The 21,512-nt window shown below is 41.7% G+C and overlaps 1 protein-coding gene across 2 annotated transcripts; it reads left to right on the top strand.

The window, feature by feature from the left end:
- The first annotated feature begins 227 nt into the window (after positions 1 to 227).
- Positions 228 to 21,389, top strand: LOC115113009 (ADP-ribosylation factor-like protein 3). Of its 2 annotated transcripts, none has more exons than XM_029640180.2 (6): positions 228 to 311; positions 14,659 to 14,802; positions 19,097 to 19,213; positions 19,356 to 19,406; positions 19,510 to 19,695; positions 19,797 to 21,389. In XM_029640180.2, exons 1-6 carry the CDS (start codon positions 309 to 311, stop codon positions 19,842 to 19,844), a joined length of 549 nt encoding a protein of 182 aa, XP_029496040.1. In that variant the 5' UTR covers positions 228 to 308; the 3' UTR covers positions 19,845 to 21,389. The 2 variants fall into 2 exon arrangements, with proteins under 2 accessions (XP_029496040.1, XP_029496039.1); XM_029640179.2 differs by lacking the exon at positions 228 to 311 and adding an exon at positions 14,044 to 14,203.
- The last annotated feature ends 123 nt before the right edge of the window (positions 21,390 to 21,512 follow it).

The raw sequence follows: 21,512 nt of genomic DNA, 5'->3' as shown, positions 1-21,512 counted from the left end.
AACTCTGCATGCAGTAGATCTTTACCTTTGTATTTCTAAAGCAAAGGCAAAATACATAATTATGGCTAAAGCGACCTCACAATGATAAATAGACAATAATAGATAAATACACAGTGTTGCTATTTATGCCACAGATTGTATTTCTGAAGTGAGGAATGTTTTGTTCACAGAGATTTTAATATTAGCGAAAGTGGCTAATTGTAACGATAAATTCATTTGCTTTACGTGTGAGTTTGTGTAAAACGTCATCAGGCCCTAGTAACCTCGACATGGTCTTGGGAAGATAGATCGCTAGCTAAAGCAACAATATGGTGAGGTAAATTTACTGTGATACGTTGCTATTATAACGTATTATAATGTTTCCTCTTCAAATTACTGCCACTGTACCCTTCATAAATTGGTGAAAAATTAAGATGTTGAAAAAGCTGTCGCTGTCTTGTTGCTCTATTGGTTTAGCCACATCATTATGAGATGTGCAGCCTAGTAGTATAGCTAACTAGCAAGGTAAACTCAATTGAAACTGTTGCTAGTTACATAATTAGTTGGCTAGTTCAGTCGCTTCAGAACACTTTCCCTCTTTGAAACCACCGTGTCATCCTGAAGAGAGCGTCATTATTTCGAGAATAGTTCTCTATTTTCTGTATCCTCTTAGGGCTGGGCGACATGGCCAAAATATCATATCATGGTATTTTTCTAATTTTACGGTATTTTATGTTTTTGATTAATAAAAAGTTATACATTTGCTGTATGAGAAGTGTGTGACCCTAGGGTGGCAACACATATATTCTAAATGATTTCAATGGGTCTTTCTCCATTCGGATTGTTTTATACTGTTAAATTCAACTTCAAACTAAAATAATTTCCTGCATTTCCATCAATTCTTGCATTTCCTGCACTCATTTAAGATTATTTCCACACTGCCACGATATGGGCCTTATTTTTAACCAAACGTTGCAATTGCGATTTAGATCAAAACACTTGGGTGAACTTTTGAAATCACGGAAATAGAACGTTTATTGTAATTCTATATTTAGATATATAAATAATAGTGAGCACTTTGAATACAGTGTTGTTTTACATGACAACGAATGAAAATGCCATGGACGAGTAATTGAACAGGGTAGGATCCAAAGGGATGTAACGTGTTTCCTAGGCGACCCTATAATCTTTGGTAGTGATGGGCATTCCGGCTCTTTTCAGTGAGCCGGCTCGTTCAGCTCAACTCACCAAAATGAACCGGTTCTTTTGGCTCACAAACGGCTCTTTAAAAAAAAAAGTTTTGTATTTTTTCAAGTCAAACATTTACATTTACATTTAAGTCATTTAGCAGACGCTCTTATCCAGAGCGACTTACAAATTGGTGCGTTCACCTTATGACATCCACAGTTTGCGATAATTTGACTGATTGGTGTTAAAACAATTCTATAATTAAATTATTAAATGAAATCATACTATACCTTAACCACAATGTATTTAAAAATGCATTGGTTTGTTATGAAAAATAATGCTATTAAACATTTGCATTTAAAGTATAACTTTTTAATGTATATGAACAAAGTGCATATAAATCTAACCATTCAAAATGAATACAATCGGGACAGCATAATAGAATATTGCACCATATCAAAGAAAAATAAATAACAATTTGCAAAACGGCAATATCCCACAAATTGAAATAAATCTAAAAAATGATGCTATTACACGTGCATTTAAAAGTAGAGGTCAACAGATAATGATTTTTCAACGCCGATACCGATTATTGGAGAACCCAAAAAAGCTAATGCCGGTTAATCGGCCGATTTTTGTGTGTATGTGTATATATATATATATATATATTTTTTTAAACATTTTTTGTAATAATGACAATTACAACAATACTGAATGAACACCCTTATTTTAACTTAATATAATACATAAATAAAAAATCAATTTGGTCTCAAATAAATAATGAAACATGTTCAATTTGGTTTAAATAATGCAAAAACATTGCACTTACTTTCTACTCCAATGCTATATGTGCCATGTAAAAAAAGCTCATATTTAAGTTCCTTGCTCAGAACATGAGAACATATGAAAGCTGGTGGTTCCTTTTAACATGAGTCTTCAATATTCCCAGTTAAGTTTTAGGTTGTAGTTATTATAGGACTATTTCTCTCTATCCTGTTTGTATTTCATATACCTTTGACTATTGGATGTTCTTATAGGCACTATAGTATTGCCAGCCTAATCTCGGGAGTTGATAGGCTTGAAGACATAAATACCGCTGTGCTTCAAGCATTGCGAAGAGCTGCTGGCAAACGCGGGAAAGTGCTGTTTGAATGAATGCTTACGAGCCTGCTGCTGCCTACCACCGCTCAATCAAATCATAAACTTAATTATAAAATAATAGACACAGGAATACGAGCCATAGGTCATTAATATGGTCAAATCCTTAAACTATAATTTCGAAAACAAAATGTTTATTCTTTCAATGAAATACCGAACCGTTACGTATATTATCAAACGTGTGGCATCCAAGTCTAAATATTGCTGTTACATTGCGCAAACTTCAATGATATGTCATAATTATGTCAAATGTAATTACGGCCTTTGTTAGGAAGAAATGGTCTTCACACAGTTCTCAACGAGCCAGGCGGCCCAAACTGCTGCATATACCCTGACTCTGCTTGCACAGAATGCAAGAGAAGTGACACAATTTCCCTATTTAATATTGCCTGCTAACATGAATTTCTTTTAACTAAATTATCACCCGTTTGGCGAAGTAGGCTGTGATTCGATGATAAATTAACAGGCACCGCATTGATTATTTGCAACGCAAGACATGCTAGTTAAACTAGTAATATCATCAACCATGTGTAGTTAACTAGTGATTATGTTAAAATTGATTGTTTTTTATAATATGTTTAATGCTAGCTAGCAACTTACCTTGGCTCCTTGCTGCACTCACGTAACAGGTGGTCAGCCTGTCACGCAGTCTCCTCTTGGAGTGCAATGTAATCGGCCAAAATCGGCATCAAAAAATGCTGATTACCGATTGTTATGAAAACTTGAAATCGGCCCTAATTAATCGGCCAGGCCCATTAAAATCGGTCGACCTCTAAAGTATAACTTTTTAAAATGTATATAAACAAAGTGCATATAAATGTAACAATTCAAAACTAATACAATCTGAACAAAATAGAATATTGTTCCATATCAAAGAAAAATAAATAGCAATGTGCAAAACTGCAGCTTCCCACATAAAACCTTAAACTGTTCCCTATTTTCTCTCCTTTGTTGACATGTTTTTTTATTCTACCTTTATTTAACTAGGCAAGTCAGTTATGAACAAATTCTTATTTTCAATGACAGCCTAGGGGCAGAACGACAGATTTTTAACTTGTCAGCTCTGGGATTTGATCTTGCAACCTTTTGGTTACTATTCCATTGCTCTAACCACTAGGCTACATGCTGCCTGTTATAACCAGCAGCACACAGCAATCCTGACCATAATTTGCTTTTATGCGAGATTTGCATTCAGAAATGCAAGCTGCCTCACTTTCGAGGTGCTGATGCGGTCTCAGTAATTATTTGTCCCGTTTTCGAGAAGACCCTCTCAGAGGGAACGGATGTGGCCACTATGCTAAGTCTCCCTGTCATGACTTTGGTAAGCCGTGGGTAGACAGAGGCCTTGTTCTTCCACCAGCTCAGAGGATCTGAGCTGGAGGGGCTCCTCCAAATAGGATCGGACCTCCATTATGGCATCTGCTGAGGGATTCCTTTGTGCTGCCTCCCCAGTTGCTCTCTCGTCAAACAGCATCCAAACAGCAGACGTTTATGGCACACTACTGCTGGTGCTTCTGCTACATCTGATCCCTCTTCTTCCTGGTGCCTGAGCCAGCTGACTGCTGGGGCTGTCCCTCCCTGCTGCGGAGGTTATTCTTTGAAGAGCCTCATCAATCGCTCTGGCATCACTGAAGGCTAACTTCTTAAACCTGGGGTCAAGTGCAGCGGTTTCTGATAGCACGTGATTATATTCCATTCTGTGGAACTTTCTGTCCATTAATGAACATAGGGTGTCCATCAACTCTGTCACATGTCCTGTGGTTACATTTGCTTCTCTCTCGCGGCTGGCTGTGATCCGCTGCAGAGTCTTATACAGGAGTATCATTTGAGGCTGTCACATAGCTGAAAAGAGAGAACAGTAACTTATTAGTTCAGGTTCATGTTTTATCTACTAAAACTACATTCTCACCTACTGCTCATATACATATATACAGTGGGGCAAAAATGTATTTAGTCAGCCACCAATTGTGCAAGTTCTCCCACTTAAAAATATGAGAGGCCTGTCATTTTTATCAAATGAGAAAAAAAATCACATTGTAGGATTTTTAATGAATTTATTTGCAAATTATGGTGGAAAATAAGTATTTGGTCTAACAAAAGCTTATCCCAATACTTTGTTATATACCCTTTGTTGGCAATGACAAATGTTTTCGATGGCAATTTGAATCCACAGAGATACAATGGTGAGATCCTAAGTTCCATTGCCGTGCCATACATCCGCCCCCATCACACCTCATGTTTCTGCATGATAATGCACGGCCCAATGTCGCAAGGATCTTTACACAATTCCTGGGCCCTGAAAATGTCCCAGTTCTTCCATGGCCTGCATACTCTCCAGACATGTCACCCATTGAGCATATTCCGGATGCTCTGGATCGATGTGTACGACAGTGTGTTCCAGTTCCCACCAATATCCAGCAACTTCGGGCTAGCCATTGAAGAGGAGTGAGACAACATTCCACAGGCCACAATCAACAGCCTGATCCAATCTATGCGAAGGAAATGTGTCGTGCTGTATGACGCAAATGGTGGTCACATCAGATACTGACTGGTTTTCTGATTCACACCCCTACCTTTTTTTTAGGTACTATATCTATGACCAACAGACCCATATTAGTATTCCCAGTCGTGAAATCCATATATTTAGGGCCTAATGAAATGATTTCATTTGACTGATTTCCGTATACGAATTGTTACTCAGTCAAATCTTTCAAATTGTTACATGTTGCGTTTATATTTTGGTTCAGTGTACATACTATGGCAAATACTAGATCTAGAAATAGGGACAAACAAACACAGCGAAACAATGTGACCATGGACCAAGTAGTTGACAAATCGACTAAAGTGAGTTTAGAGACACCACTAACAGAAATTTGCAATGATAATGAGAAACTGTCTAAGCAGATGAAGAAAATATCAGAAAATATAAAAGCTAATATGACTGAACTGGACAAACGTTTGGAGAGGGCTGAAAATGGGTTAACTCTGTGTCACGTTCTGACCTTAGTTCCTTTTTTAGGTCTCTGTTTTAGGTTGGTCAGGGCGTGAGTTGGGGTGGGCATTCTATGTTTTTGTTCTATGTTTTGTATTTCTGCTTTTGGCCTGGTATGGTTCCCGATCAGAGGCAGCTGTCAATCGTTGTCTCTGATTGAGAACCATACTTAGGCAGCCTGTTTTCCCACTATGATTTGTGGGTAGTTGTTTTCTGTTTAGTGTGTTGATTCACCTGACCGGACTGTTCTGTTTCTTTCATTCACTTTGTTATTTTGTTTTGTGTGTTCAGTTCTAATAAATTAACATGGACACTTACCACACTGCATATTGGTCCGATCCTTCCTACTCCTCCTCAGACGAAGAGGAGAAGCGTTACACTCGAGGAAATCACACAAGAAAAGCCTTACATCATCGAAAATTCTGAGATTTCCATACCCAACTATAACATTTTCCATCAAGATAGAACTGCCAAAGGGGGAGGAGTTGCAGTCTACTGCAGAGATAGCCTGCAAAGTAATGTCATACTTTCTAGGTCCATACCCAAACAGTTCGAACTTCTAATTTTTTAAATTAATCTCTCCAGAAATAAGTCTCTCACTGTTGCCGCCTGCTACCGACCCCCCTCAGCTCCCAGCTGTGCCCTGGACATCATTTGTGAATTGTTTGCCCCCATCTAGCTTCTGAGTTTGTTCTGTTAGGTGACCTAAACTGGGATATGCTTAACACCCTGGCAGTCCTACAATCTAAGTTAGATGCCCTCAATCTCACACAAATCATCAAGGAATCCACCAGGTACAACCCTAAATCTGTAAACAAGGGCACCCTCATAGACGTTATCCTGACCAACTGGCCCTCCAAATACACCTCCGCTGTCTTCAATCAGGATCTCAGCGATCACTGCCTCATTGTTTGTATCCGCTACGGGTCCGCAGTCAAACGACCACCCCTAATCACTGTCAAACGCTCCCTAAAACACTTCTGCATGCAGGCCTTTCTAATCGACCTGGCCCGGGTATCCTGGAAGGATATTGACCTCATCCCGTCAGTTGAGGATGCCTGGTCATTCTTTAAAAGTAACTTCCTCACCATCTTAGATAAGCATGCTCCGTCAAAAAATGCAGAACTAAGAACAGATATAGCCCTTGGTTCAATCCAAACCTGACTGCCCTCGACCAGCACAAAAACATCCTGTGGCGGACTGCAATAGCATCGAATAGTCCCCGCGATGTGCAACTGTTCAGGGAAGTCAGGAACCAATACACGCAGTCAGTCAGGAAAGCAAAGGCCAGCTTTTTCAAGCAGAAATTTGTATCCTGTAGCTCTAACTCCAAAAAGTTCTGGGACACTGTAAAGCCCATGGAGAACAAGAGCACCTCCTCCCAGCTGCGCACTGCACTGAGGCTAGGTAACACGGTCACCACCGATAAATCCATGATAATCGAAAACTTCAACAAGCATTTCTCAACGGCTGGCCATGCCTTCCTCCTGGCTACTCAAACCTCGGCCAACAGCTCCCCCCCGCAGCTACTCGCCCAAGCCTCCCCAGCTTCTCCTTTACCCAAATCCAGATAGCAGATGTTCTGAAAGAGCTGCAAAACCTGGACCCGTACAAATCAGCTGGGCTTGACAATCTGGACCCTCTATTTCTGAAACTATCCGCCGCCATTGTCGCAACCCCTATTACCAGCCTGTTCAACATCTCTTTCATATCGTCTGAGATCCCCATGGACTGGAAAGCTGCCGCAGTCTTCCCCCTCTTCAAAGGGGGAGACACCCTGGACCCAAACTGTTACAGACCTATATCCATCCTGCCCTGCCTATCTAAGGTCTTCGAAAGCCAAGTCAACAAACAGATCACTGACCATCTCGAATCCCACCGTACCTTCCTCCGCTGTGCAATCTGGTTTCCGAGCCGGTCACTGCACCTGTACACAGCCAATCTGTAAATAGCACACCCGACTACCTCATCCCTATATTATTACTTACTCTCTTGCTCTTTTGAAACCCAGTATCTCTACTTGCACATTCATCATATGCACATCTATCATGCCAGTATTAATGCTAAATTGTAACTATTTTCACATCTATGGCCTATTTATTGCCTACCTCCCTACTCTTCTACATTTGCACACACTACATAGATTTGTCTATTTTTCGTTTATTTCTTTTGTGTTATTGACTGTATGTTTGTTGGTATAACTCTGTGCTGTTGGTTTTGTCGCACTGCTTTGCTTTATCTTGGCCAGGTCGCAGTTGTAAATGAGAACTTTTTCTCAACTGCTCTACCTGGTTAAATAAAGGTGAAATAAAAATGTAAAAAAGATAAACAGCACAGCTTTCAAGACCAGAGAACACCCCATTCAGAAGACGCTGAAACGTAGCAGGAGCGTTGCGTCGGCCAAAACTCATGACCGTAAAGGAGATCTGAATGAGTATTAAAAGCAGATATTTCACAAGCTCTTGATGACAAAGGCACCTGCCAGTAACTTCAGCAAATCAAACCTGGCAGCATCAACCTGGTCAACACAACCTTCCATCCGTGGGAGTGGGTAACAGTCAGTTTGTCACACTATTAACCTTCCGGTAGTCAGTGCAAAATCTAAGAACCATCTGGCTTGCTCATCAAGAGACACAGGGAGGCCAAACTGGAGAATGATGGTACAGCGATATCATTAACTAGCATGTACTTAATCGCTGAATCCAAGTGACGTAGCTTCTCCAATGAGACAATAAAAACGTTTAATGGGGACAGCGTCCCCTATATCTCTTGACACAATGATGAAAATAATCATGACCTCTAAACCTTCAAGCTGCATACTGGACCCTATTCCAACTAAACTACTGAAAGAGCTGCCTCCTGTGCTTGGCCCTCCTATGTTGAACATAATAAACGGCTCTCTATCCACCGGATGTGTACCAAACTCACTAAAAGGTGCAGTAATAAAGCCTCTCTTGAAAAAGCCAAACCAAATCAGCATGGCAGATGTGTTGTTGCCTACCCTTAACACCAGGGGGCAACACTTCAACTATGACAGACAAAATGAGAAAAAAATCCAGAAAATCACATTGTAGGATTTTTTATGAATTTATTTGCAAATTATGGTGGAAAATAAGTATTTGGTCAATAACAAAAGTTGATCTCAATACTTTTTTATATACCCTTTGTTGGCAATGACAGAGGTCAAACGTTTTCTGTAAGTCTTCACAAGGTTCCCACACAGTTACTGGTATTTTGGCCCATTCCTCCATGCAGATCTCCTCTAGAGCAGTGATGTTTTGGGGCTGTTGCTGGGAAACACAGACTTTCAACTCCCTCCAAAGATTTTCTATGGGGTTGAGATCTGGAGACTGGCTAGGCCACTCCAGGACCTTGAAATGCTTCTTACGAAGCCACTCCTTTGTTGCCCGGGCGGTGTGTTTGGGATCATTGTCATGCTGACAGACCCAGCCACGTTTCATCTTCAATGCCCTTGCTGATGGAAGGAGGTTTTCACTCAAAATCTCACGAAACATGGCCCTATTCATTCTTTCCTTTACACGGATCAGTCGTCCTGGTCCCTTTGCAGAAAAACAGCCCCAAATCATGATGTTTCCACCCCCATGCTTCACAGTAGGTATGGTGTTCTTTGGATGCAACTCAGCATTCTTTGTCCTCCAAACACGACGAGTTGAGTTTTTACCAAAAAGTTATATTTTGGTTTCATCTGACCATATGACATTCTCTCAATCTTCTTCTGGATCATCCAAATGCTCTCTAGCAAACTTCAGACGGGCCTGGACATGTACTGGCTTAAGCAGGGGGACACGTCTGGCACTGCAGGATTTGAGTCCCTGGCGGCGTAGTGTGTTACTAATGGTAGGCTTTGTTACTTTGGTCCCAGCTCTCTGCAGGTCATTCACTAGGTCCCCCCGTGTGGTTCTGGGATTTTTGCTCACCGTTCTTGTGATCATTTTGACCCCACAGGGTGAGATCTTGCATGGAGCCCCAGATCCAGGGAGATTATGAGTGGTCTTGTATGTCTTCCATTTCCTAATAATTGCTCCCACAGTTGATTTCTTCAAACCAAGCTGCTTACCTATTGCAGATTCAGTCTTCCCAGCCTGGTGCAGGTCTACAATTTTGTTTCTGGTGTCCTTTGACATCTCTTTGGTCTTGGCCATAGTGGAGTTTGGAGTGTGACTGTTTGAGGTTGTGGACAGGTGTCTTTTATACTGATAACAAGTTCAAACAGGTGCCAATAATACAGGTAACCAGTGGAGGACAGAGGAGCCTCTTAAAGAAGAAGTTACAGGTCTGTGAGAGCCAGAAATCTTGCTTGTTTGTAGGTGACCAAATACTTATTTTCCACCATAATTTGCAAATAAATTCATAAAAAATCCTACAATGTGATTTTCTGGATTTTTTTTCTCCCATTTTGTCTGTCATAGTTGAAGTGTACCTATGATAAATTACAGGCCTCTCATCTTTTAAGTGGGAGAACTTGCACAATTGGTGGCTGACTAAATCCTTTTTTGCCCCACTGTAATACTGGATTAAATAATGATGTAGTAATAACTGCTTACTGTACCTCTCTCCACTGATCTCCACACTGACCTGCTCAAAGGGTTCCAGGACTCTGCACATCTCCACCACCTCCCATTCCTCTTGGGTCAGAGCATCAACAGGTGCATTGACGATGGCCAGGGTAGAGATTATGGCATCCTTTGACTCAAGAAACCGCTTCAACATATAAAATGTTGAATTCCACCTAGTAGTGCAGCCTAGGCCTCAGCTCAGGCATCCCCATCTGGCGTTGTGTAGACTTCAGTTTTTCAGGACCTACTGTGCTCCTGTGAAAGTATTCCACAGCTGCTTTCACTTTGTCCTCAGTGGGCTTCATCACCTTCAGAGCATCTCTTGCAATCAGGTTGATTGTGTGGGCAAGACATGGATGATGGGTCCATTTGAACATTTTCATGGCTTTGGTTTAGAGGTCGACCGATTATGATTTTTCAACGCCGATACTGATTATTGGAGGACCAGAAAAGCAAATACCGATTTTAATTTGATTTATTTCTAATAATGACAATTACAACAATACTGAATGAACACTTATTTTAACTTAATATAATATATCAATAAAATCAATTTAGCCTCAAGTAAACAATGAAACCTGTTCAATTTGGTTTAAATAATGCAAAAACAAAGTGTTGGAGAAGAACGTAAAACTGCAATATGTGCTATGTAAGAAAGCTAACGTTTCAGTTCCTTGCTCAGAACATGAGAACATATGAAAGCTGGTGGTTCCTTTTAACATGAGTCTTCAATATTCCCAGGTAAGAAGTTTTAGGTTGTAGTTCATATAGGAATTATAGGACTTTTTCCCTCTATACCATTTGTATTTCATTAACCTTTGACTATTGGATGTTCTTATAGGCACTTTAGTATTGCCAGTGTAACAGTATAGCTTCCGTCCCTCTCCTCGCTCCTCCCTGGGCTCGAACCAGCAACACACCGACAACAGCCACCATCGAAGCAGCGTTACCAATGCAGAGCAAGGGGAACAACTACAAGAAGGCTCAGAGCAAGTGACGTTTGAAACGCTATTAGCGTGCGCTAACTAGCTAGCCATTTCACTTCGGTTACACCAGCCTCATCTCGGGAGTTGATAGCGCAATGTTTGACAACGAAATCGGCGCCCAAAAATACAGATTTCCGATTGTTATGAGTACTTGAAATCGGCCCTAATTAATCGGTCGACCCCTACTTTGGTTATGTTAGCTGCATTGTCGCTAACACAACAGACCACTTTTCCATCTACCTGCCATTCTCTGGCCACTCTCAACAGTTCCTCTGCCAAGTTCTCTGAGGTGTATCTGTAGCTGAACTCAAAGCAGTACAGAAGACAGCTAGACATAAAAAAAATCTTCAATGAAGTGACATATAACCGAAATGTAAGAAGTGGTTACCCTTGATGTCCAGCAGTAAGTTGTAAGGCAAACTGCAGTAGCTTTTTTGGACTCTTTCCCGCACTGAAGCTTGTGTGCTCTCGTACAGTTGTGGAATAAGTGATTTTGAAAGGGTGGAATTGTGTACATTGGATTTAGACTATTGCTATAATTTCTAAAACTGTCCTCCACGATCGAAAATGGCTGGAAAGCTGTGACGGATCATTTTAGCCAATGCAATATCAATTTGGCCTTGTTTTGCTACAGACAGACTTTGTCATAAACTGGTCCATAGAAGACTGCGTTGCTGTGGGTCACGGAGTAGGCCTACTTGACTGAGTGGATACATATGCCGTGCCGTGTAGGTTGTGCATAGAACCGGCTTTATGAGATTTTGTTTTGGCAAATTCTACACTGTGCTCTAACATTGTCTACATTATTAAAATGCATCCAAATGCTACTGTGCTTCCGAGTTTCAGCTCTTCTGATATGCGAGCCGGCTCCCAACATTCACCTACAAAAGCCGTCTCTTAGAGCCGACTCGTTCGCGAACGACCCATCACTAATCTTTGGCTACATTAAATCTTTATTCATATAGCCAACATATTCATGCTTCGCCTGTTCCTCTTTGATTTAGAAGATACTGTTGCACAAACATGCTGATTTAAGGGCTCCACCAGCACTGGTAACAAGCTGTATTAGCTAGCTACGTTTGCTCAGACTTTTACTGAGCCAGCTAACTAGCATTAGTGGCTAACACGATTTAGCTTAACTTGCTAAGAAAATACAGACTAGCTGTTTGTAGATGTAAGAAACACAAACTAATATTGTAATTATAGAATGCTTGTGGATTTATATTAAGATCAAATTGGAAACAGCATTGTTGTATGTGCTGCATTGACCATGCAGACTGAACGTGGTCTCGTGGTCAAGCAAAAAACCCAAACCGGTCCATGCATCAAACCGCCCAACCCTATCCTCTGCGCATCCTCTTGAGTCACAGGCATCTGTTCAGCCTGTTGTGGAGGGATGCAAGTAGCTAGGTACAATATCTGGCTAATTTTAATAGCTAGTTAACCTGCTGACGTGAACATCCATTATAGGTTAGGCAATGTTTTGCATAGCACAGAGAATTTGACTAACCTTAACTTGGCAACGCTTCCTCAATTCCAGACATGGAAAACAGCCAATGTCTTCTAAACGTCTAGTTGCAGGGGTTTGTGTGAGTTTAGAGTTTGGTACCTGAAGTAATCCAACAATCTGTATGTCGCCATCTTGTCTATTTAAAATCTTCTCTCATTGATCGAGACAGGTGAGTGTTAACATGAAGTGGCACCTTGGGGTGGACACCCATCTGTCTCAATCAATGAGTGATTTGAAATAGACAAGATGGCAGCAACATTTTTAATAGCAGGCTTGCTAGAAGATTCCGCCCCTACCTTTACACTTGTTTACTCTGAGCTGCACTGGGGTGGGAACCCAATCATGGTTACATTAAGACACTGTGGAGCCGGCCCGAGATATGGTTTGAAAAACTTACCTCAAAGCAGGGATGGGATATGCCACTGTACTCCAAATTGTACATTTATCCACACTGATCAATCAAGAAGATTGAAATGCTGCTATTTCCTCTGGATAACGGCCCTTTTCAACCTCATGCTAGCTAGCAGTGGCCACCGCAGCCATTTTGAAATGGCACCTATCAGCTACTTTGTTGTTCAACGCGACGTGCCATTCCAAAATGTCTGCAGTGGCTACTGCTAGCTAGCATAAACTAGCATAAACAAGTCTATACACAATGTGAGCAAATGAGGTGAGAAGGGAGGTAAAGGCAAAAAAGGCCATGGTGGCAAAGTAAATACAATATAGCAAGTAAAACACTGGAATGGTAGTTTTGCAATGGAAGAATGTGCAAAGTAGAAATAAAAATAATGGGGTGCAAAGGATAACCTTGCATGCCATCTGTGAATACAAATAAAATTATTAATTTACGAGCCTAGTTGGTTTAGGCACAGAAAAAGTCGGCACACTTTCCGCTAGCCATAATTTGCTGAGATTTTTTTTTTTGTATATATATATATTTTTTTAATTGAACCTTTTATTCAACTAGGAAAGTCAGTTAAGAGCAAGTTCTTATTTACAATGACGGGCTAGGAACAGTGGATTAACTGCCTTGTTCAGGGGCAGAAGGACACATTTTTACCTTGTCAGCTCGGGGATTCGATCTACCGACCTTTCGCCCGAGTGGGCTGGACATGCCGAGAGATGATTTGGGATTGGTCTGCCATATAGCACACTTCTGTCTCTCACTACATTGGAAGTTAATAGGAATACTGGAAGTTAATAAGACTTTTAGATCGCGAAAATGATTTCAATACTGGCCGATGTCTTCTCTCGAATGAGCCATTGATAATATTTTTGCGACATTTCTACCGATATTCCGATCTTTTTTTTATTTAACGGAGCGTCTAAAACATTTTTCTTATTTGTCTGCCTGTTTAGTTCAGGGTGCATAGCATGGTGCCGTTGCCAGAGATATTATAGAAAGGATATAGGAATCTAATTAACTAAGGAACATAACGCCCCACCCAGCAGACTGTCGACCAATCGCGTTGACGTTGACATGCTTGCGTCAAGCGGTTGCTAAACTATTCGTCACGTAATGTTATGATTCCAAAGCTATACGATATTACAGATAGCAGGTTAATTATCTCACATCTCGGAAAATATTTGTAATGTTGTGCTTCTTGTTGACAAAATTGTTTTCCATGTTGGGTTTTTAAACTAGCGCCCAAGACTCCCATTCACTCCTTGAAGGAGAGCGCTCCTTGTCCCAGAATCGCCCAGAATGCACCGCACGGCCCATTGACGTAGCGTGGGCAACGTTTCCCATTTCCTCAAAAGTATATCTGCGGTTGCGAATGTTAGCGGCACATCTATCTGCAGGTTGAATATGGTGAGATTGTAGACTTCTTAATTGACGGTGCAGTTTTTTTTTTTTTTTTTACAGCTAAGTAGTTACTTTACATGCTAATATTGTTGTTGGTATTATTGTGTGTTTGCTAGCTAGCCCATAGAGCGAACATTGCGTTGTGGAATTTGTAGTCTATTTGAGCTGCAACAGATTTTCACCACAATTTTCCATGTTGCTACCAACCTTATTATAACGCCAAAATGAAAAATTTGTTCTAAAAAAAAATATTGTTTTCATATGGTTATTTATCACTTATTACTGGTTTTGGGTGGATTTTCCTTTAATGTAACCATGATTGCGTTCTGAACCCTTGTAAACTTGTATAACGGTAGGGTCGGAATCTTCTCGCAAATAGCAGGTATGCTCCTGTTGCTCCTCCTTTGGTCATGTCACGACTCGGGATTACCCATAATGGATTGTGTTTTGATATATTGCAGGGTTTGCTGTCAATCCTTCGAAAGCTAAAGAGCACACCTGATCAGGAGGTTCGGATCTTGTTGTTGGGTTTGGACAACGGCGGAAAGACCACGCTACTGAAACAACTGGCCTCTGAGGACATCAGTCACATCACTCCCACACAGGTAATGAGGAACACAAACCTTTAGGGGAGCCTAGCATTATTTATTTTTTTTACGGTAGAAGTGCAGTAATGTGTTCCTAGCTACAGTGCAGTAATATCAAACAGTGGATCTTTTTTTTCTTTTTTTTCTGTTACTATCACTCATTACTGTAGCCTATGCTATTTAATACTGTAAACTGTACTATGATGAGAATATTCTGTGCCCCCAGTCGAATTGGTATTTATCAAGTCAAATATATTGGTCACATATACATATTTAGCAGATGTTATTGAGGGTGTAGCGAACTGCTTGTGTTCCTAGCTACAGTGCAGTAATATCTAACAATTCACAACAATACACACGCATCTAAAGTCAAAGAATGGAATAAAGAAATATATAAATATTAGGATGAGCAATGTCGGAGTGCCATTGACTAAAATACAGTAGAATACAGTATATACATATGAAATGAGTATAGCAGTATGTAAACATTAATAAAGTGACCAGTGAGTCCATGTCTTAAGGCAGCAGCCTCTAAGGTGCAGAATTACATAACCGGGTGGTAGCCAGTTAGTGATGGCTATTTAAGACTAATGGCCTTGGGATAAAAGCTGTTTTTCAGTCTCTCGGTCCCAGCTTTGATGCACCTATACTGACCTCGCCTTCTGGATGGTAGTGGGGTGAACAGGCAGTGGCTCGGGTGGTTGATGTCATTGATGATCTTTTTGGCATTCCTGTGACATCGAGTGCTGTAGGTGTCCTGGAGGGCAGGCAGTGTGCCCCCGGTGATGTATTATGGGTACTGCACGACCCTCTGAAGAGCCCTGCGGTTGCGGGCAGTGCAGTTGCCGTACAAGGCGGTTATGCAGCCCGACAGGATGCTCTCAATTGTGCATCTGTAAAAGTTTGAGGGTCTTAGGGCCAAAGCTACATTTCTTCGGCCTCCTGAGGTTGAAGAGATGCTGTTGCGCCTTCTTCACCACACTGTCTGTGTGGTTGGACCATTTCAGATCGTCGGTGAAGCTTTTCACCTTCTCCACTGCAGTCGGGTCGATGTGGATACCGGGGTGCTCCATCTGCTGTTTCCTGAAGTCCACGATCAGCTCCTTCGTTTTGTTAACCTAGAGGGAGAAGTTATTTTCCTGGCACCAGTCCGCCAGGGCCCTCACCTCCTTCCTGTAGGCTGTCTCATCATTGTTGGTAATCAGGCCTATTAATCAAATAAAAGCTTCTTTTTTTTTGTCACGTGTGCAGAATTACAACAGGTGTAGACCTTACAGAGATGCTTATTTACAGACCCTAACCAACAGTGCAATTTTTAAGTAAAAAAAATAAAAAATAAATAAGTATTAGGTGATCAATAGATAATTAATGAAATAAAAACAACAGTAAAAAGACAGTGAATTATAACAGTAGTGAGGCTATATACAGGCACCGGTTAGTCGGGCTAATTGAGGTAGTATGTACATGTTGGTATGGTTAAAGTGACTATGCATATATGGTAAACAGAGTAGTAGCAACAGTGTAAAGAGGGGTTGGGGGGTGGCGGGACACAATGCAGATAGTCCAGGTAGCCAATGTGCAGGGACACCGGTTAGTCGGGCTAATTGAGGTAGTAGGTACATGAATGATTAGTTAAGGTATATATGGTAAACGGAGAGTAGCAGCAAGCTCTCAACCTGCTCCACTACAGCCCCATCAATGACAATGGGGGTGTGCTCGGTCCTCCTTTTCCAGTAGTCCACAATTATCTCCTTACTCTTGGTTACATTGAGGGATGGGTTGTTATTCTGTCACCACCCGGCCAGGTCTCTGACCTACCTATAGGCTGTCTCATCATTGTTGGTGATCAGGCCTACCACTGTTGTGTCATCGACAAACTTAATGATGTTGTTCGAGTCATGCCTGGCCACGCAGTCGTGGGTGAAGAGGGAGTACGGGAGGGGACTGAGCACGCACCCCTGGGGGGCTCCAGTGTTGAGGATCAGCGTGGTAGATGTGTTGCTACCTACCCTCACCACCTGGGGGCGGCTCGTCAGAAAGTCCAGGATCCCGTTGCAGAGGGAGCCATTTAGTCCCAGGATCCTTAGCTTAGTTTAGAGCTTTGAGGGTACTATGGTATTGAACGTTGAGCTGTAGTCAATTAATAGCATTCTGACGTAGGGGTTCCTTTTGTCTAGGTGGGAAAGGGTAGTGTGGAGTGCAATAGAGATTGCATCATCTGTGGATCTGTTTGGGCGGTATGCAAGTTGGAGTGGGTCTAGGGTTTCTGGGATAATGGTGTTAATGTGAGCCATTACCAGCCTTTCAAAGCACTTCATGGCTACGGACGTAAGTGCTACAGGTCTGTCATCATTTAGTAAGGTTGCCTTTAGTGTTCTTGGGCACAGGGACTATGGTGGTCAGCTTGAAACATGTTGGTATTACAGACTCAATCAGGGACATGTTGAAAATGTCAGTGAAGACACCTGCCAGTTGGTCAGCACATGCCTGGAGCACACTTCCTGGTAATCCGTCTGAATGTTGACCTATTTAAAGGTCTTACTCACGTCAGCTACGGAGAGAGTGATCAGAGTCATCCAGAACAGCTGATGCTCTCATGCATGCCTCAGTGTTGCTTGCATCGACGGGAGCATAGAAGTGATTTAGCTCGTCTGGTAGGCAAGTGTGACTGGGCAGCTCGCGGCTGTGCTTCCCTTTTGTAGTCTGTAATAAGACTGTTTTGATTTTGAAAAAATGCTTCACAGCAGAAGCAATCCAAGCGTTTGTAAGTTTATCGTATCGCTCGACAAAACATTATGTACACTTAGCATCAAGTAGCTTGGTCGCGAAAAGCAATCAAATTAATCGTTTACCTTTGATCTTCGGATGTTTTCACTCACGGGACTCCCAGTTACACAATAAATGTTCCTTTTGTTCCATAAAGATTATTTTTATATCCAAAATACCTCCGTTTGTTTGGCGGGTTATGTTCAGAAATCCACAGGAAAGGGCGGTCACGACAACGCTGACAAATTCCAAATAGTTTCCATAATCTCAACAGAAACATGTCAAATGTTTTTTTTATAATCAATCCTCGGGTTGTTTTAAAATATATAATGGATAATATATCAACCGCAAATGTCTTTATCAGTAGGAGAGGGAAAGGCAATGGCAGCCCAAACTCTGTTGCGCGAGCAAAACTCATGCGACCACCGGACGCAATGTTATCTTTCTGGATCATTTTTCAAAATAAAAGCCTGAAACTATGTCTGAAGACTGACACCTTGAGGAAGCGATAGGAAAAGGAATCTGGTTGATATCCCTTTAAATGGAGCAAAGGGAGGCTATGGAACATGGAGTTTTCAAAATAGAAGCCACTTCCTGGTTTGATTTTCCTCAGGGTTTCACCTGCAATATCAGTTCTTTTATACTCACAGACAATATTTTGACAGTTTTGGAATCTTTAGTGTTTTCTATCCAATACTACTACTAATAATATGCATATATTAGCAACTGAGACTGAAGAGCTGGCCGTTTACAATGGGCACCTTTTCATCCAAGCTACTCAATACTGCCCCTGCAGCCATAAGAAGTTAAAGTCCCAGGCCTCTAGGAGCGCCACCTCTGGGTGAGCGGTTTGCTGTTTGCTTATTTCCTTATACTGCGGTCTTAGTGCCAGCGTCCGTCTGTGGTGATAAATAAACAGCCACAAAAAGTATAGATGAAAACTCTCTTGGAAAATAGTGTGGTCTATAGTGTATCTCCTTAGATTTCGTGCACCAGCTGTTGTTTACAAATATGTACAGACCCCCCGTCGTGGTATCGGCTTGAGGGGGAATATACACGGCTGTGACTATAACCGAAGAGAATTCTCTTGGGAGGTAATACGGTCACCATTTTGATTGTGAGGTATTCTAGGTTGTGTAAACTAAAGGACTTGAGTTTCTGTACATTATCACAATCGCACCATGACCAATCATGAAACATTCACCCCCGCCTTTCTTCATCCCGGTGAGTTCTTTATTCCTGTGCGCGGTGTACTGAGAACCCAGCTGGCTGTATAGACGGTGACGGTATATCTGCAGAGAGCCATGATTCCGTGAAGGAGTATGTTAGTCATCAATAACCTACAGAACTTAAGAGAAACTCATCCAGTATTAAGCCATGGAATGCCTTGATTGGCCAGTGAGTGGCCAAGCCCTCGTCACACCTACAGCTTGTTTATTCAGCGAAAAACCCAGCCCTGCTGCCAGCACTTAGTTTTACCATTGCATTAGGTTTGTTAAAATGGAGCCCTAACACTTCTAAACCCAAGCCCCCCCTCTCTCTCCAGGGCTTCAACATAAAGAGTGTTCAGTCTCAGGGTTTTAAGCTGAATGTGTGGGACATCGGGGGACAGAGGAAGATCAGACCCTACTGGAGAAATTACTTTGAGAACACTGATGTGCTGGTGAGTGGCTCAACCGTAGCTTCCTTTATGGGGGTATGACTTTTATATTTGTTTATATATATGTGTGTGTGTATATATACATACACACACCACCAGTAGTGTGTGAATAATCATTTTGAATGGAGATACTACCGTATTTCAGATTTACGTCATCGACAGTGCGGACAGAAAAAGATTTGAAGAGACGGGACAGGTGAGTTTTCTTTCTCTTCAGTGATGTTTGTGGGCTGTGTAATGTGCACATTCGACGTATACATACGTTTATATTGGGGATCCCATGCTGGTTTGTGTTCTAGGAGCTGGCTGAGCTGTTGGATGAGGAGAAGCTGAGTGGGGTTCCAGTGCTGATCTTTGCCAACAAGCAAGACCTGCTGACGGCTGCCCCAGCTTCTGAGATTGCTGAGGGACTCAACCTGCACACTATCCGGGACCGCGTCTGGCAGATCCAGTCCTGCTCTGCCCTCACTGGAGAGGGTGTACAGGTGAGACACCAGCCCTAACCCATCAATCTACAACAGGGGTTGGGGTCAATTCATGTTTTCACTTCAGGAAGTGACATTTTATTATTTCTGTTTCCTTTCAGGATGGAATGAACTGGGTCTGCAAGAGTGTCAATGCTAAGAAGAAGTAGCACAGCTGTCTGCTTTCTCATACACACACACACCCTAAGCCTGTGGGAGGACGGGTTGTACTTGTGAATGTACACACTAAACATGGACTTGAAGAAAGTTTTTAACTGCCTTGCTGGTCAATACACATTGTTTACTAAACTACATTTCTCGCGAGAACTACAACTTCCATTGTTGCTCTTCAAAATGGAGTATTTGTATTTGGGGGTACAAAGGGAAGGAAACCCATCCCAGGAGACCCACCAGCCTAACCATATCACCTCCACCCTGTTAAGAAATTCCATCCCAGGACATTCCAGACCTTTCTACTGTCCTTCACCACAACACCAGCCTCTTCCCTCTCTCCTAGCCTCGGTACCAGTCCGTTTGTCTTATATTCCACTCCTTGTACTGTCCTACTGTATGCCAAAGCATAACAGGAGTGGTAAGGAGTGGAATGATATCAAAACAGACTGTTACCCAGACTACCTCTCTCCCCCTCTCATTCGATCTTTCTTTCCTCTCTTTCCATATTTTTCTTATTTGTACAGTTTGCTCAGTTTTTTATTCCATGCTCCAAGCTTTTCTCACTGCAGTTCTGTTGGAAGTAGGGTATATTTTTGTAATTCTCTATTTATGGTGAAGTAGAGGGTAATTTGCTTACAAATAATAGATACGGTGTGTGGTTACTGGTTTACTAGGATGACAGGGCAACATTGTATACTGTGCTTTACTCCCCTGTGAAAAGGTTACATGTGTTAATATGTAGATTTAAAAAACGCACACACAAAAACACTATAGGACAACTCTGAAATGACACTCTGTTCCCTAAATAATTAACTAGAGTAGACCACAGCCCATATGAGTACAGCCCTATCTAGTGAATAGTGTGCCATTTTGGACAGAACCTAATAAATAAAATAGAAAAAGACTACATTTTTGATGATCAATTGTATATAACTTGCCCCCATAATTTTTTATTTTACCTTTATTTAACTAGGCAAGTCGGTTAAGAACAAATTATTATTTTCAGTGATGGCCTAGGAACAGTGGGTTAACTGCCTTGTTCAGGGCCAGCACGACAGATTTTTACCTTGTCAGCTCGGGGTTTTGATCTTGCAACCTTTCGGTTACATGTCTAACCACGGCTACCTGCCACCCCTATTCATATGTTATGTGCATGCAGTAGAGTATATATTACACCTGTACTATGTAATCTATTGTATTTGCATATGTAGATCAGTGGAGGCTGGTGGAAGGAGCTATAGGAGGATAGACTGGAATGGAATAATTGGAACGGCATCAAACATGGAAACCACATGTTTGACTCTGTTCCGGTCTTTCCATTCCAGTCATTACAATGAGCCTGTACTCCTATAACTCCTCCCACCAGCCTTCACTGGTGTTGATAGATTTTAACAGGGATAAATGACCAGTGTATTTCTCAAGTGTTTCATTGTCTTGGGTTTTAGAGGGCATTTAAACAAGGCTCTTTCCTTTTAATATTCTTGAATGTGATCTGTCCAAGGATTGAAGGTCCGTGAATAAAATGTGATGGGAAAAAATTGCATTGTTTTCTGAGCTGGCTGTCGTGGTAGTAAAAAGAGGACCAGCCAACACACACACTTCTGTGTGATGAGCTATGGAGGACACCACTTTACCTGTTCGCTGCCTATACCCTTGTATATTTG

The sequence above is a fragment of the Oncorhynchus nerka genome, linkage group LG28 (genome assembly GCF_034236695.1).
Source record: "Oncorhynchus nerka isolate Pitt River linkage group LG28, Oner_Uvic_2.0, whole genome shotgun sequence".
Lineage (NCBI taxonomy): Eukaryota > Metazoa > Chordata > Actinopteri > Salmoniformes > Salmonidae > Oncorhynchus > Oncorhynchus nerka.
This window is presented reverse-complemented; position numbering and strand designations above follow the sequence as displayed.

Coding starts and splice junctions, on each gene's coding strand:
- LOC115113009 (XM_029640180.2), top strand. Junction 14,803..19,096: donor GTCACATCACTCCCACACAG/GTAATGAGGAAC, acceptor CTCTCTCTCCAG/GGCTTCAACATAAAGAGTGT. Junction 19,407..19,509: donor GATTTGAAGAGACGGGACAG/GTGAGTTTTCTT, acceptor TTTGTGTTCTAG/GAGCTGGCTGAGCTGTTGGA.